General features: G+C 31.5%; 2 protein-coding genes across 2 annotated transcripts; one reads left to right on the top strand and one right to left on the bottom strand.

Annotated features, from left to right (window-relative positions):
• On the bottom strand, window positions 1371-2081 carry LOC110012466. Its single transcript, XM_020696307.1, has one exon. It carries the CDS (start codon window positions 1999-2001, stop codon window positions 1561-1563), a length of 441 nt encoding a protein of 146 aa, XP_020551966.1. The 5' UTR covers window positions 2002-2081; the 3' UTR covers window positions 1371-1560.
• LOC105168664 (E3 ubiquitin-protein ligase RNF43-like) lies at window positions 15083-15946 on the top strand. The gene has a single exon (XM_011088797.1). The coding sequence runs from the start codon at window positions 15083-15085 to the stop codon at window positions 15944-15946; it is 864 nt and encodes a 287-aa protein (XP_011087099.1).

The following is a 17551-nucleotide window of genomic DNA, read 5'->3' as shown; positions in this document are numbered from 1 at the left end:
TAGTTCATGTGTAGTTTTCGTACCATTACTGTCTATATTATTTTTGGTTCGTGTAATAATTACTTCGTGACTTCTAGCTTTCTACCTTATAAAGTCTAATCATCTTTTAGTCATGTCTAATACAAATATGGAATTGCTTGCAAGATTCTAATTAAGAAGACATACGTATGAGGTAACCGATTTACATAAATTCTTTCACCACATAATTTTTACACAAATTCAATATATTTACTATACTCAAACTATCAAATAAGCTTGTATTATGTCATTTATGCAATTGGATGGCAATTTTTTTTGTTGGCTATACTAAATCCAGTGTGATGATATATAATAATTTTGATATAGTCTTTAATATTAGGAATGAATTTTATATTAAATAACCACTAATCATCTTATTTCATTTATTTAAATCAATATATCCATATACAATGTTTAATTATGGATCACATGTTGACAACATCAAAATTATATAATATTTATTTGCTTGCGCTTCAACCAACCAGATGTATGTCATGCATCTCAGCAATTAAGCCAGTTTATGCAACACCCCAACATTGGGATCCAGCCATTTATCTTGTCTGATATTTAAAGGGAACACCTTATATATAGAGGGTTCTTCTTTCCTGCACGAGGCAATCTACACTCAACTCCATATTGTGATGCAGACTAGGCCGCATGTTGACACAAGAAGGTCCTTGACTAGCTATTCCATCTTCTTGGGTCAGCCTTGATCTATTGAAAGACTAAAAAGCAAAACACGGTCTTCAAATCAACGGCAAAGGCAGAATACAAAAGCATAGGTCCACAACCTGTGAACTTACCTGAACTCACAACTTGCCTAAGGATTCCAGGTCCAAATTCCCACACCTATTCCCTTCCTCTATGACAACCAAGCCTGCCCTGTCCACTTGTTAGGCAATTATAGGCGGGTGAGTTACGTTTGTTAGTTTCTGGAAGTTAAATTTGCTAGCAGCAGTTAGAATGAAGAGTGGGTGTTGTTCCAGCTCAATCAATGGAGCTGGCTATAGAAATTAAATGTAATCAGTTATTTTTGTACTTGTTGAAATTGCAGCACAAAGTGCTTGGGAATAAACAAACAATGGCAGTGCAGTATTCCTTCCATATATTCAAGTTCTTTGCAATTGTTCAAAAATATATGTATCATATAATCTTCTCTGATAATTAAAAAGAAGAGTAAATTGTTGGTAATTAGCCACGAATTTAGTAAGAAATAAGAATTTTAATTTTTTTTGTTTAAAAATTGATATTAGAAGCGAAATACTTCCTTCTATAATGAGAAAGGAGTTTTGATGTTGCAAAAAAGTCCATAACAGGTACGTATCAAAGTGACATTATTTACAAAACTTGGATACCAAAATGAATTTTACCTATACCAAAGGTGTACACACAGTAAAATTCATTTATTTCGACATTGGTTTTATGAACATACAATACTTTTTGTATAACACACATTTACTATACCGCCAGTGGCTTGATTGAAAAAACAAAGACATGCATGCATTATTTCAGCTCTAAGCTAGAGTTGATAATTTGAGGAAGCTAGCAGCCATTCATAGACATCCATTTGCTTAGCTCGAACTTCTCATGTTCCAACCTGATGAACGCTTCTGCCTCACAATCGATGTTATCCTTATAGCTTTCCCGTCCATTCTGATCACCAGGTCTAGCACGATCAGTACTTGGAACCTTTGCGTGATGTAGTGTACGCGGCATGTGCTCGAGTTCATAAAGCTCGTAGGCGTCATGTGGCCTATGTCGTTGTCCGTGATGTCCATGATTGCCGTCCTTTGTTTGGCTCCAAGAGTTCTGCACTGTTCTTCCGGTCTCATCCTCACGAGGTTTAGAACGATCGATATTTGGAACCTTCATTTGAAGTGTACGTGGCATGTGCTCGAGTTCATAAAGCTCGTAGGCGTCCAGTGGCCTATGTCGTCGTTGTCCATGACTGCCGTGGTTTTTCACGTTTCTTTTCCTCTCCATTTCTGGGTCTTGAATCGTAAATGCTTGTAGCAAAGTTGAAGGGATGAGATATCTGGGATTTGTTGCAAAGAAATGATTGATCTTGGAGCTCAATTTATAAGAGCCGGAGTTGCCTACTTGGAATGATAAACCGGAATCAGATTCCTCTTGCCATTGGTTACATTTTCCTGGTAAAAGGTCGCATGATTCTCGACCGGGAAATTGCTGCATACTTCCATCAACCTTTTTAATTACTTGGGGGACTTGTTTCCTATATTTAATTATGTGAAGGTTCTTTTAGCATGCCACCGATTTTCTATCTCGACTTAAATATATTTTTGATTACCTAATTTTGGTATTTAATATTTTTATTTTTTATCTTTCTAAGATTGAAAATACTCTTATCACTTTTTATCATTTCACGATTTTAATCCTAATTAAGGGGGAGGAATTTTGCAAAAGTACCATGTGCATCTAGTAATTTCAACGTTTTTATCTTTTATCTTTTTTGAGGTTGCAAAAGAGTCATGTAATTTTTTATATTTCGCAATTTTGAGCTTTTTTGTGTCAAATTTTGCAAAAATTGCTGGAATAAATCATGTGACATGTGATTTCTTTCCTTTAAATTTTTCGTCCTTGTCGGCTAAAGTGAACCAATCAGAATAAAAATTTCAATTTAAATAAACCATGTGAAGCGCACATGATTTATTCCGACGACTTTTGCAAAATCCAACACCAAAAGGACTAAAGTTGTGAAATGTCAAAAAGTTACCGGACTTTTTTATAATTCAAAAAAGATAAAAATAAAAATATCAAAGTGCCAAAATTACAAGACAAAAAATGTATTTAAGCCTTTCTATCTCACCTTCATAATTATACGTATCACCTCAACGTGTGTGTTTGGTATGTATTTTAATTTTTCAATTAGAATTAATAGGCGTGACATGCTTGATTTGTGTGCTTAAATATATTTAATTATGTAAAATTTAACATGTTTATGCATTTTAATGCGATAGAACCTTTTCATTATAAAATAAAATTTTGATTAATTATATAAAAAATGGAGAGGAAAGGCAAAACAAAATATAGGAGAGCGAAAAAAAAATGACAAAAAATCATTTTTTCCTTTTAGATGGAGTTAATTTAAGTAATTGACTAAATGTACACAAAAATAGTTATTTTAAGCCACTTGCACTCAATAAAATAGTACAAATTAACTTAATTATGTATTTTAGTTCTCTAAAAAAATGTGTTAATCACACATTAATGCGTTGTCAATGAGGTCTAGTATAGTTGGAGAAGTTGAGGTCTCATGATCTTAGAGGTCATGCTTTCAAACCACACGTTGCGCGTAGGATGTTGTTTCTACTAATGAATAATAGGTGTTGGTTAGATTAAGTATATTTAATATTATTGATCAGAGTATGATTATTCAAACGATCGTTGATAGATGTTGATTCTAATGATTTTTAGTAGATGTTGGTGTAGAACAAAAATAATTGTAATCGATTTATTCCATATAAGAACAGTTCAAAAAAATTTGTTTCTACTTAAATAGTAGGTAGTGGATAGATTTAGTGTATTCAATATTATTGATCAGAGTATTATTATTATAATAATTTTTGTTAGATATTGGTATCCGATAAAAATAAGTGTAATCAATTTATTTTAATTAATAATAGTTAAAAGAATAATACGCGTTTTGCGAATTAAATGGAAAGGTAATGTGATTGGTTGAAATATGAAGTAAAAACATGAAACCTTTCGGCTTGAAAACATACCAACGTTGTTAGGCGACAGGCAATGCTGTCGGGAACAAGAATCTAGCTACCTAAATTAGCCCAATTAGGCATTAATTAATTAGGTTTAGTTGGAAGCTTTAGAACTTTATTTTTGGCATTAAATTATGAGTTTAAGACTGTTGCAAAATGCTTTACGATTTCCCAATCATAATAGTCGTCTTATGCTAAAGAAGCTCAGAACTGGGATAAACTATGTATTTTGAGAGTTCTTATAAAAGGAATAAAGTCAAAAGAGATTAATGCTTGGTTTTTCAAAATTTTGCTTTTACAACTGTAATATTTACTTGGAAAATTCTTGTCTTCATTTAAATATTATAAAAGCCCAAATATTCCGTCAGTACGTACTCAATTTTGTTTTCTGTTCAATCCCCAATAAAATAATTATGTGTGTTGAGACTAAGTCGAAAATCAGAAATTAAATGCGAGTGGAGATACTTGAGCTGTTATAGTTAGTAAATTGGGTAAAATTACATTGATGCCCCCCTGAAGTTAGGATTAAATATACAAAGATCTATTGTCTTCTGCAGAATTACGGGTACACTACATAAGATTGTAGTTTGTAATTACAAGTACACACTTATAGAGTGACAAAAATTTATGAACAACTCGAAAGGTACATTACACTAACAACCTCTTAATAGGTGTACTCTGTAATTTGGACAAAGTAAAAGTGTTTGTATAAATTAGGACAAATTAGATAATTTTCTGACAAGCATGACAATCAGTTGCAAATTGCACGAGCTAAGAGCAAAAGGTAGATGATCTGTTTCGAACTGTCAAGGTGCATTTTAGACCATTTTTTTCCATTCAAAAATGGGTACATTGGACCAAAGATTGAAAAACACCATAAAATGAGATAAAAAAGAATATTTTTTCCATTCAAAAATGAAACTTTCGTTAACTTTAACAATTTTGTTAAACTAAAATGCCAGAAAAAAATAATAATTTGAAAACTAAAATTGCAATTTTAAATTATTTAGATACAAAACTGAATAAGTGGTTCTGTTTTGATAACCAAAATTATATTTATCCCCCACGTTGTATTATCAATGTCAACTTTTACACAATAATTATTGGTGCAAAAATATGAAAAGGAATTCTTATGACAAAACAAAATTTCTTGTGATCACTATATAATATGTTAAGATTGTCGCTTGATTTCTTGTCGTTCAATATTTTCTTTATTGCTAATATATATAAGGAATAATTATATTGTCCTTTCTTGATATTTGATGTAATTACACGTACGCATAGATTCTTTATGGCTTGAAAAATCGCATTTGGTATCCCTGATATTTGCTTCAATTTAACAAAAAGATCCGTCCATTAATCAAAATTTACTGAACTTTTTTATATTAACCAAAAAACAGAATGAAAATAAATATTTACTCTCGATCGACTTATTATTAACTTATTGCAAGTGAAACAAATTTTTTATGACTAAAAACTCATCAGTCATTTTCTTTTCTAGAACAACTTTTCAAATATACTCGACTTCTATAAATTATCACTTTTTAGAACATACAAGTTCCACATGAATATTTCCATAGTCTAGTTTCATATTATTCCATGGTTACTAAAGCATATGATAAGAACATACGCAGTAGACTAGAATATTTATACTTGTCAATGGTCTAAGTTAACAAAGCATGATATAGTGCATATGTATATTCATCATTCTGAACTAAAATGCTATACGCAAAGCCCAACATAATAATCATTAGAGTGTCAAAAACATTGAATGGCTACTGTTTGTTTCCTAGGAATTTTCTCAACTGCTGTTCTTCACAACGGCACGGATGCTGAAGTGAAAATTTGAAATATTATTAAAATATTATTTTAATATTTTTAATTTACATAATTGAATGATTTCTAATTTAACAAATAACATGATAAAGACAAATTTTCATATTATGTTCAATTTGAATTATTATGTGTGTATGTTAAGTAAAATGAATATTTTTTTTAGATCTTCGACTCTCCGGGTTCTAATTCTCAAACCTCACACCTGGATGGCTCAGTCTAGTAATTGTCTTGGCCTATTCATTTGGCTCAGCCCACTTCAGTCACCAGGCCCACTCCTCGACCCAGTTTCTCTTTTTTTATATACCTCCTTCTTTAGCTGGTGGAAATCCCTAGCCCTAATTTGCCCGTCTCCTCGTCTCTTTTACTTCTTCTTCTTTTTCTTCTCCTTCTCTCTCTCTCTCTCTCTCTCTCTCTCTCTCTCCACTATTTTTCTCTCTCTCTAAAATCAATGTATTCCCCCTATATATACCTTTCGTGGTTTCTGATGTTGTTAATAACCAGAAAACTTCTATCTCTTTCTTTCTTCCAATTAAAAATTTTTCGTGGACAAATTTTTTAGTGAAAATCTAAGTGGTTTCGGGTGGTTCTTAGTGGACTGAACCTTGATTTTTTTTTTTTTTTTGGTCTTTTCAACTGTGAGAGGTTGCCGGCCGTTAGGTGGTGTTTGGGCTCTCCTATACCGGATTTGGCCCCTAAGCTAATAATTCTTTTTGTTCTTACTGTTTTATTTATTGTTAATTTCTGCCTATTGTAATATTAGTATAAATAAGGGTTTTCTAAACCCACAATCTTCTGTAATAGTTAACTAGGATTCATATTTTTTATTGGGCTCACTACTGGTGGATTCATCCAACAGTGGTATCAGAGCATTGGGTTCTTTCTTTGTGTCGATAAGATCGTTCTTATTTTATTATCCTTTTGCGAACTGTCATTCTGATTATGCTTTGTCTGAAAAATAGCTTAGTGTGGTTATTTTCTAAAATATGATATTTTGGCTTTGTGATTATCGTTGTGTGCAAAAATCTTTTCTGCTTTGTGGGTCTGAAATACTTTATCTGCTTAGTGCAATCTCTTTTACTGCTTAGTGTTTACTTTTTCTTCGACCAAGACCATTTACCTTACTTATCCCTCACTTGGTCGAGCCCTTGAGGGCTGTCAGGTATCTAGCTAAGGTTAAGCTAAGTTTCATCTTATATGTAATAATATTTGTCTTCTGTTATTATTTCTGTATTTGTTAATATTTATTGTTGTTGTTAACTCTGTTACTATTATTTTGTTATGGCTGGGTAAAACTTGCAACCTTTTTATGGAAAAACAAATTTTCAATTTGGTAACAAAAAATGAAAAGAATTTTAGTTCAACAAAACGTTCTCAAAGTCATTGTTGGTAAATATTCTAAAAATATTTCTGAAGAAAAAAAAAACTAAAAAGATGAATATGCTTTCTATAATTTTAAACCTTTTTAAGAAAAGTAGGAAAATAAGATACAACTAAAGACTTATGGAATAAATCAAAAGAATTATATACTAAGATTATTTTACCTAATAAGTTGTGTTTACTTAATAAAAATTTCCGTTATCAAATGGCTTTATCCAAAGCGTTGAAGAAAATTTGGATGATTTTACAAAACTAAATCAAGATATTAAACTAATTGGAGATAAAAAAATATTGATGATTATTCTTCTATTGTTTTATTAAATGCTCTTCTTGAAGTCTATATTGATGTTAAAGTTGCTATCAAGTATAATAGAGATAATGTTAAATTTAGATACTGTGATTATAAAGAAATGGATCTTAAAACAAATAAATCTAGTCAGGTCTAAAATAAGGTAAATCATGTTAGGGGAAGAACAAATAATAGAAACTCTGAATATAAATAAAGAAGACATAGTAAAGGTAGAATAGAAGTAGAAGTAGAAGTAGGTCAAAGTCTAGAACTAGGGATGAAAGACCTAGAGAAAGAAGATGTTATAATTGTGATAGTAAAGGTCATTATATAAAAAGATGTTATAATTGTGGTAGTAAAGGTCATTATATATAAAAGACTGTAAAAAGTCAAAAGAAGATAAAAACAAAGATGCAAATGTAATCACTGAAGAAAATTCTGGAGAAGTCTATATGGTATGTGATGTTAATTCTGTTCAATCTTCTTTAAATATGAATGAATGATTAATTGATTCTGGCTGTACTTTTCATATGAATCCTTTTTAAAAACGTTGACAAATTATGAACCTGAAAATTTTAGCTGTGTCCATGGCTAAAAGAAAGCTTTGTGAAATAAAAGGTCTTGGTGACATATGCTTAACTTTTGAAAATTGTTATAAGTTAATCATGAAAAATATAAGGCGTGTTCCTGAATTATGCCATAATTTAATTTCTTGTGTTGTCCTGGAAAAACAAAGGCTTGAGGGTAGATGGGGTAAAGGAATTATGAAAATAATGAAGGGATCTATGACTTTCAAGATTGAAAGAAAAAGAAATTTATATGTTTGTTTTGTGAAATACATGATATTCTTGTTGCAATTGCTTTGAAAGATGATAAAACTAGTTTATGGCATAAGAGATTAGGCCACATCAATATAAGAGGCCTAAAATTATTACATAAAGAAGGTATCTTAACTAATAAAGTAAGTAAAATAGATTTCTGTAATAATTGTATACTAGGAGGACAACACAAGGTACATTTTTCTGCTTCACCTCACCTAAATCCCTCATTATCGTCTTGTATACTTGTCTAGTTCATGTTGATTATAGGGTCCTGCTAATACTACAATTCATGGTGGAAATAGTATTTTTTTTAATTTATAATTGATAATTACTTTAGAAAAGTTTTTGTGTTCTTGATGAAACAAAAATCTGAATTTTTTGAAAAATTTAAAAACTGGAAAACCTTAATGAAAAATCAGACTGGTAAGAAATTAAAAGCCTTAAGAATTGATAATGGCTTAGAATTTATAATGTCTTATTTGCAATGAGTTTGGAATAAAAAGGCATAAAACTACTCTCTATAACCCCCAACAAAATGGAGTAGCTGAAAGAATGAATAGAACCTTTTAAATAAGGTTAGATATATGCCTGTAAGTTCAGGTTTGTCAAAATTATTTTGGGGCGAAACTGTTTTAACTATTGCATATTTGATAAATAGATCACCCTCTGTTCATTTATTATAAAAAATACCTGAGTCTGTATGGTCTAAAAAACATATTGTATTTCTTCCTTATGCATTTTTGGCTATTTTGGTTTTGTATTACAAAATAGGGATAAACTTGTTCTCCGTTCCCAAAAATGTCTGTTTATTGGTTATCCTAAATGTATTAAAGGTCATAGGCTTTGGCTTAGAGGCCAACCAGGTTTTAAAGTAGTAATAAGTAGGAATGTTACTTTCAATGATTTGAGATGCCTTGTCTTACTCATACACCTAGGAAAATTGAAGATGTAGATATCGTATGCACCTTTAAAAAGGTGGAGGAACCTTCATAAAATAACCAACAAGGGGAAGAGACTGGGAAAGAAAATCAACAATCTAATGATGGGAATATAGAAAATGATGAACTTAAAAGGAGTTTACAACATTATCAGCTAGCTAGAGATAGGAATAGAAGAGAATTCAGGCTTCCCTTTAGATTTAAAGATTTTCATCTTATTTCTCTTGTGCTAAATGCTGAAAATTGTGAACTTTGTTCTAATGAAGAAGCTTTAAAATATGCTGATTCAAAAAGTTGGTTGGAAGCTATGAATGAAGAAATAAAATCTTTATATGCTAATAAAACCTGGGTTCTTGCTCCAACAACTAGTAACTGTTCTGTTGTTAATTGCAACTGTGTTTTCAAAATAAAACAAAATGATTCAAATTGTTTTAAACCAAGATTAGTTGTGAAAGATTTTACTCAAAAAGAGGAATTGGTTGTACAGAAATTTTTTCTCCTGTTGTGAATTATACTTCTGTTATAATTACGCTTGCTCTTATTGCTCATTATGACTATGCATTGAAACAAATGAATGTTAAAACTGCTTTCTTTCATGGTGACTTAGAAAAACAGATTCACATGCAACAACCTAGTGGTTTTATTGATAAACAAAAATCTGATTATGTTGTTTGCTAGAGAAATCCTTGTATGGATTAAAGCAATCACCTAGGCAATAGAACAAAAATTTGATATGTTCATGAATTCTTTAAATTTTAAAAGAAGTGCCTATGATCATTACTTGTATCTTAAATATGACCATTCTATTCCTGTGTTTCTTTTGTTATATGTTGATGATATGTTAATTGCTAGCCCTAGTATAAAATTGATAAAGAATTGCAAAATAACTTGAGCGGAAAATTTGGAATAAAAGATTTGGGTGATGCTAAAAAAATATTAGAAATGTCTATTGATAAAAAAAAAGTTAGAAGTAATTCAACAATTTTTCTAAATAAAAAATCCTATGTTAAATCTGTGTTGGAAAAATTCTCAATGTTTGATCCAAAACCCTCCTTTCTTCCTTTGGATGCACATTTCTAGTTAAGTAAAGATCAAAGTCCTAAAACTAAATTTGAAAAAGAACAGATGGAGTTCCTTATGCTAGTGCAATAGGATCTATACGCACCCGCATAGATATAGCTTATGTTGTTAGTTGCCTTAGTAGATATATATCTAATATTGGACTACCTCATTGGGATGTTCTTAAATGATTACATAGGTATTTAAAAGATTCTATAAGTATTGGCATAAAATTTTCTAAGTGTGCTGATGGTGCAAATTTAATTGGATATGTGGATTCCAACTATGCAAATGATAGAGATAGTAGAAAATTAACTACATCATATGTATTTATATTGGTGTGGTCCATAAGCTGAAAATTACAACTTCAGCACATTGTTGCTTTGTCTACAACTGAAGCTGAACATATTGCAACCACGAAAACTTTTAAAGAAGCAATTTGGCTAGAAGGAGTGTTAAAATAAATTAATTTTCTAAAAAAAAGGTAACAGTATTTTCTATAGTCAATCTGGAATTCAACTTTGCAAAAATCATGTCCTTTATGATAGAACTAAACATATTGATTTAAGGTATCATTTTATTAGAGACATTGTTAGAAAGAAAAATATTAATTTAGAAAAGATCGATTCTGAATCTAATCCTACAAATGTGGGAACTAAGTGTTTACCAATAGAGAAATTTAAAACTTGCCTCAAAATCTTGAGCTTAGTATAAGTAATTTTCTGCAATATTCTTTGCACTTTCTAACTTATATATACAAGTATCTCTATCTATTTTGCAGGAATCTTTTGGTGCCCTGGTGAATGGCGATAATGAAGCCAGATCCAGATCCGAACCTGGTCTCTCTTTAGGATCCATGGTCCAAGGTGAGAAACGTTATAAAATATGGCTCATGGCCCAAATCCACCCCAGACCTCATTCCTAGATGGCTCAGCCTAGTAAACTGCCTTAGCCCATTCCTTTGACTAAGCCCACCAATTAGCCCCGCAGGCGTGACCCTATTGGCCCGTGAATAAGGTATTTAGCTCATAACCCATCTATTTATACTAATGTAGCAGGCCCAAAAAGAAGCCCAATCTAGCAAATGACAACTCAACAGATTGCAAAGACAACATGTCATACTTACTTCTAACATCATGAGACATTATATACAAATATTTCCAATAAACTCTTCATAGATCGATTACAGCTAACCTGGTTGCAGCAAGTAAAACGGAATCTAAAAAATTCGATTTAACATGCATGACTCATTAAAATAGTCATAAGTTCTTCAAGATAAGTCTAAATCAGAATTTCTTCTTATTATTATTATTATTATTATTATTATTATTGTTGTTGTTGTTAATATTATTTAGCTAACCTAAGCAACTTTTTAACGACATATCACAAACTGCAATAACTTTCGAGATTCACTCTCCATCAACTATAAATAGAGGTCACTATGCAACCATAACATAACCAAGTTTACTCACTCTTACTTTCATTTTCTCTCGATTTTTCAGCAAGTGAAAATTCAATTTTTTACTCCACACGGTTACTGTTACTCTATCTTGATATTTCATCAAATCACTTTGATTATTCCACCATTATTCATACGTTATTTTTAATTTCTCAATTATTCTTCTAATAAATTCATTATTGACTTAAATATTAGAATGTTAGCTCCTATTTGTAGATCAGTCCTCCTTTAGTATTACAAATCCTATGAAGCTCTTTGGATCATTATGGTGTGGCTAAACTTGTACATATCATAATCAATATAACTACAATTATAATAGACCAACGATTATTATTAAAATAGACTAATAGCCACATATTGTACATGTAGCTAAAATATTTGAAGGGTCAATACATTTACAAAATAATATTTATAGATAAATTTATAGAGCAAACTAGAAAGCTAGCACCATCTGCTTAGGTCCTCGACCTCAATGGAACTACAATAATGTTGTAATTTAAAATTAAATTACATGTTAAAATTCATAAATTAAGAGGTAAGAAATTGAGAGAGGTACATATCCCACATAGGAATATGATGGGAAATATAGGGCATTGATGTGTACATAAGCTGGATGTGGATGTGAGTGTTTTTACACTCAAAGTTCATCCCACATTCAAAATTTATATCTAAAATAAATTTCTTATATTAAATTCAAGTCCTAGTTGTATTTGAAATGTTATGGAGACTAGAGTGAACAGGGGATTGCCCCACACATGCATTAGCGTTTCCCATCTTGACTTGGGTGTGGGCATTAGCGTTAGGGCGAATATCTTAGTTTTAGGAATATTTTTTTTTACTGTATAACATTTGAATTTAACTAGACATGACAAAAAATTAATAGTTTTCCAGTCAAATCATTTTTAAAATAGCATTTGAAATGTTTGACCGGCTGTTTTAAAGCTGTCAACGTTACTGGTTGTTTCCGGCCGTTTCACCTGGGTATTTATGTTCGTCTTAAATGGTTGTGTTAAATGATTAGTTTTGGAGTGCCTATATATGGCTGTCACTCCTTCATTCTCAAACACACCTCTCAACCGAGCAGTCTCCTCTCCTCTTTTGCTCTCAATTTCTCTCTACTATTCCAAGGTTTGAGCTTTAGTTTCGGTAAAAGGCTACTGGATATTGGTCGATGTGTTTGTCAATATAAATGTAATACTGAACAAACGGTAACCATCTTATCCTGAAAGAAATTACGTAGAACCGGATACATTTTTGAACATAATGTATAATTTTTTCAAGGCAAACTGTTTTTTTGCGATTCGGTTAGAGTTCAATATCCATTGGACCGAGAGTTGTTACAATACAACTCTTGTTATAAATTATCCTTTAATTTGTCATAAAAAATAGCATATCTAATTATTTTCCGTATAGTTTTATTTCAACATGCATAATTTGTATTTTGATTTCAAAATTGATTTAACATATCCAATTTTCAATTTCAAAAACGAAATTATAATTATTTATGCAAATTTCCCAACAAGTAATGCTCTTGAGGGAGAGAAAACGTAAACATTCATCCTTTAATGGGTTGAATTTCCTACATCCAATTTCATTCTATATTTTGTTTCATGTAATATATATAAATATATATATATATACATTATGCTTTTTAAAAATAAAAAAGTAAATTGGATCGAGCTCTCTTGATGTTTAATATAATTACAAATACTTCTTCTTATTTAAAAAATTATAAATATCTTTTAATATTTGACATAATTTTATAATCTTTGGAAGACAATTAAAATGGAAACGTCAAGTACATTACTTTTTTTTTTAAAGCAAATATAAAAAAAAATTGATGTTGGTGGAAGTTATTACAAAAAATATATATATAATAAATCTAATGTTGGACAAATATTATTATAAAAAAATTACAAAAACTTTAAAAAGATATAAAATTATAATTCAGGGTCCGAAGGACATTTCGGACCATTCAATACAAGATCTAGATAAAACTCCAACAGAAACTAACGGAATTAGTCAATTATTGGACGAACTTTATTACTAAGGACTATAAATAATTTTTCAAACGAAGAGGGGTCCGATGTAACTTACCCTGAATAAAATAGATTTCATAATTTTTATATATTTAACATGTATATAATAAATGGATTACTTTTATTTTAAGGTCCTTTTTACTTTTTTGGATGGGATAAATGGGGTTAGATAATTTCATGATTAGTATGGGAATATTTGATTAGATGATAATTTAAAAAAATTATTTTGTATGAAATATTGGGTGATTATTATGTGATAATTTAATGATGTATTTATTTTTGTGGTGGTTATAATTAAAGGATAAGTTAGGATGCGATTGTTGTCTCCTTTGTAAAGATTGGGACCTTGAGATTTGGGTGTTTGTTTTGTCAAAAACTCTATCCTAAAATAATTCACCTGACAAGAATGTTTGGTAAATATGCTGAAATATAAGGGTATTTTCAAAACAATAAATAAGTTGACGAGGACAGTTTGACCCTTCAAGATTTTATATCACCATATATGACCCGTGCTAATTCTAATACCAGCAACATCGCAGGTTCAATATGACAACACAATCCTCAACAATTTCGAGCCCTATGCTCTTATAACGGGTCAAGCATTTTGAAACTAAACAAAATATTGGATCTGATAATTTGTGATATCATATCTAATACAATATGTAAAAGAGGTATACAGGATATATTAAATGAACTAGAAAATAATAAAAAATGTCGTACTAAAGTGAATCCAAGTTAGGCCCAAAGTTGTAATTTATATGTATGTTTGTCTAAATTTATGATCATTTTTAATTTACTATTTTTTTATACAAGTTTTAGTGTGAAATTATTAATTTAATTGATTAATTTTTCATATTTTGGTATAATTGATTGATATTATTTTTTTAAAAGAACAAAAAAGGAAAGAAAGGGGAAATGTCCTATGGCTAACCAATTGATAGAAATGGACCCTAAAACCGAGTTGGGCCCAGAGTTGTAAGAATATTTAGCCTGGGCAATGAACGTTTGTTTACTTTTCACGAAATATAATTAACAAAATTATATTTTTGGTCTTATAATTATAAATTATATTTTTTATTCAGTGATTTCATAAGTATGTAATATTATACAAACAATTATGATGAATTATATTAATATAATTAATACTCTGATGCGATCAACCTACAAAAGAATTTCCTGACAGATTGTTACAAGGAAAAAGAACATGTAATTTGGTATACTTTATATGTCTGTTATTGGATCCGAAACCCACCAAAACTAGCTAGGATATTATTATTTTATTTTTTCTTGCTGTTTTTCAAGAAAACGGTTACTGCCAGTTATATAGGAAGGTTAAAGCTGACAAGAAGATGGACTCTGATGTGTATAGTGGACTCTCACTATATATATATATATATACATCCAATGATTTTTACGAAATCATTGTACATATATACCTCCACCAAAAATCATTCTACGTACGAACTTCTTGTCCTTCATTCCTCTCCATCTGTGTAGTGTAGTGCATGCACTATGGCTCCACCGGCATGGCTTCCACCCTTGAATTCCCACCAAGAATCCTTCATAAATGTTGACATGCATGAATCCTATGCCAGACCAAGAATTGGAGACGTCAAGTTAATGATCGAGCTTCACGTCCACGTCGATTTCTACTCGGAGAAGGATGTCGGCCTGAAGTTGGCGTTTCCAGGCTTTTTCATCACTCAGCGCAGACCAATCAACATGAAAAATCACGAAGCCCTGGAAGAGTCATTGTGGGATCTCATCCAGGACGAAGATCTCATCCCCTTCGAATTGCTCAACTGCTTTTGGACGGATTGGACGAAACTCCAACTCCACAGCCGTCAGTGGCAGTTGCTTCTACTTACCAACGAAGATGAGCTCGTTGAGAAAATCTCTGATTTCCTTCATCTGGTGCACAGTAAACCAAAGAACAAGGACATGATGGCATGGGTGCGCTTGGAGATCCGGAAAATTGTGAAGGTGCCTGTGGAGGAATTCGCGTCGTGGATTTCTTGGTTTGATGAGCAGAAACGGATTGACCCCACATTTGAGTCTGAATACAGTAAAGCCATCAGAAGACCGCGTGACATGAGCGAGGTTCACCAAGAAGCGGAATCGTTAATGGCGAGGCGTCCGGCAAAGATAATCAATGGGGAACTACAAATTGTGGCTGTGAATGGCGGAAAAGATGACGATGGTGCGTCGATGTTGGCGAAAGAGTCATGTTCCATATGTTTGGAAGGGTTTTTCAATGGGGGGCGCGCGACGAGGCTGCCTTGCAGTCATATGTTCCATGAAAATTGCATATTGAGGTGGCTGCGGGAAAATCATGTTTGTCCTTTGTGTCGCTATGAGTTGCCCATTGACGAGTAATGTAATCTTGAATTTTGTTCAATGATTCATGTATCGGTTCTTGATCTTGAATTTTGTTCAAAAGATTGATGTATCAGTTCTTGATCTTGAGTTTTGTTCAAAGATTGATGAACGAGTTCTTAAATATATTAATCAATTTTATAGCGCGAATATATCTCATCTGTTTTTTTTGGTAATCTAGGGCTTATAGATTGGGGTAAAACATGTTAATTAGTTCCGTCATCAACTGTCATTAATTATGAAAAATAATTATGTCAAGAAATGTATATTAATATATACATAGATTAATTTGGATTATTTTCTTCTGAATGCAAGGAACCGAAAATAAACCAGCTGGAATATAAGAAAGTAAATGTCTTAAGCAGCTATCATTTTGAATTTATTAAAATTTGTTTTGTAATAATGCTATTCTTAATTGCATGTATAAAACCATAATTAGTATCATTTCAAACTTATCAGAATTTTTTTCTTAGTTACATATGATGAAAGAGAATCAATTGGCATCCATGGGATGGGACATGATTGGCCTCTTCTTTTACTTCGTTTGTCTTAGGATAAAACATGCTATTTATTAGGCGTTTGGCTCGTCGATATATAATTTCCAGAATTTGATCATATTACCAAGAAGATGTTGAATGAAAATCTGTATTTACCTCTATTAACTTATTGCAAATTTATCAGAAATAAAAACAATTTTTTTCTGATTGAACTGTCTTATACATGTTCACATGCTATAAATGCATGTGAGGAGGTATATTTCACCGTGTTAATAGCTTGATTGAGCATTATAAGAAGAGAAAAATGCTGATCGAGAGATGTAATATAAGGAACGGATCAAAACGTAGCATACTGCTGATCATGAGGAGAGCTAGTGATCAGTTGAGGTTCCAACCGGGCTAATAGAACCAAGGATGATAATCTTTTAACAGATGCTATGATGCTTTGGTTAGAACGGTACAGCAATTTCATGTTTCAACTACAACAGCTTTGAACAAGAAAAGTTGTAATAGCAAGTTAGTAACAGTGGATCATCTCAATTAGGAGAGTTGGCAACGATATTTGGGGCCGTTCTTGATACATATCAAGAGTATCGTTTTATATTTGCTGAAATACTCGGAAGAGAAACTCATGTGCAGAAAATAGCCTGTGAGACGCAACAAGGTTAGATGGAGAATCGATGAAGTTGCCTAATCTTAACTTACAAGCTCATCTCCTAACAACATCTCTGATTGTAACTGATCCTGCAGACTCGACCTCTTTTACAGTCTTCCCAAAGACGATAGGATCTCATATGACTGTCTGGGAGTTTTATGTTAAGTTGCATTGTTAGTTTTGTTTTTGCTGCTTTCCAATTCTATTTTATTGCTAACAGAGCAATGATGAACTACAATGATGTGCACTTGGTGTTTGATCTTAGAGCTCGATTTTGTGAGAATTGAATAGAACAATTATCATTCTAAAAGACATTTGTAACCAGAGGAATTTCGGGTTATCAGATTGACTGAGGCGGTTATAATGTCTTAACATTGTGCCAAGGAAAAGCTTTCGGTCATAGAAGTCATGAATTAACTTGCCAAGATAGTAGAGATACATAGCAGTATAATA

Source organism: Sesamum indicum, linkage group LG8, assembly GCF_000512975.1.
Source record: "Sesamum indicum cultivar Zhongzhi No. 13 linkage group LG8, S_indicum_v1.0, whole genome shotgun sequence".
NCBI lineage: Eukaryota > Viridiplantae > Streptophyta > Magnoliopsida > Lamiales > Pedaliaceae > Sesamum > Sesamum indicum.
This window is presented reverse-complemented; position numbering and strand designations above follow the sequence as displayed.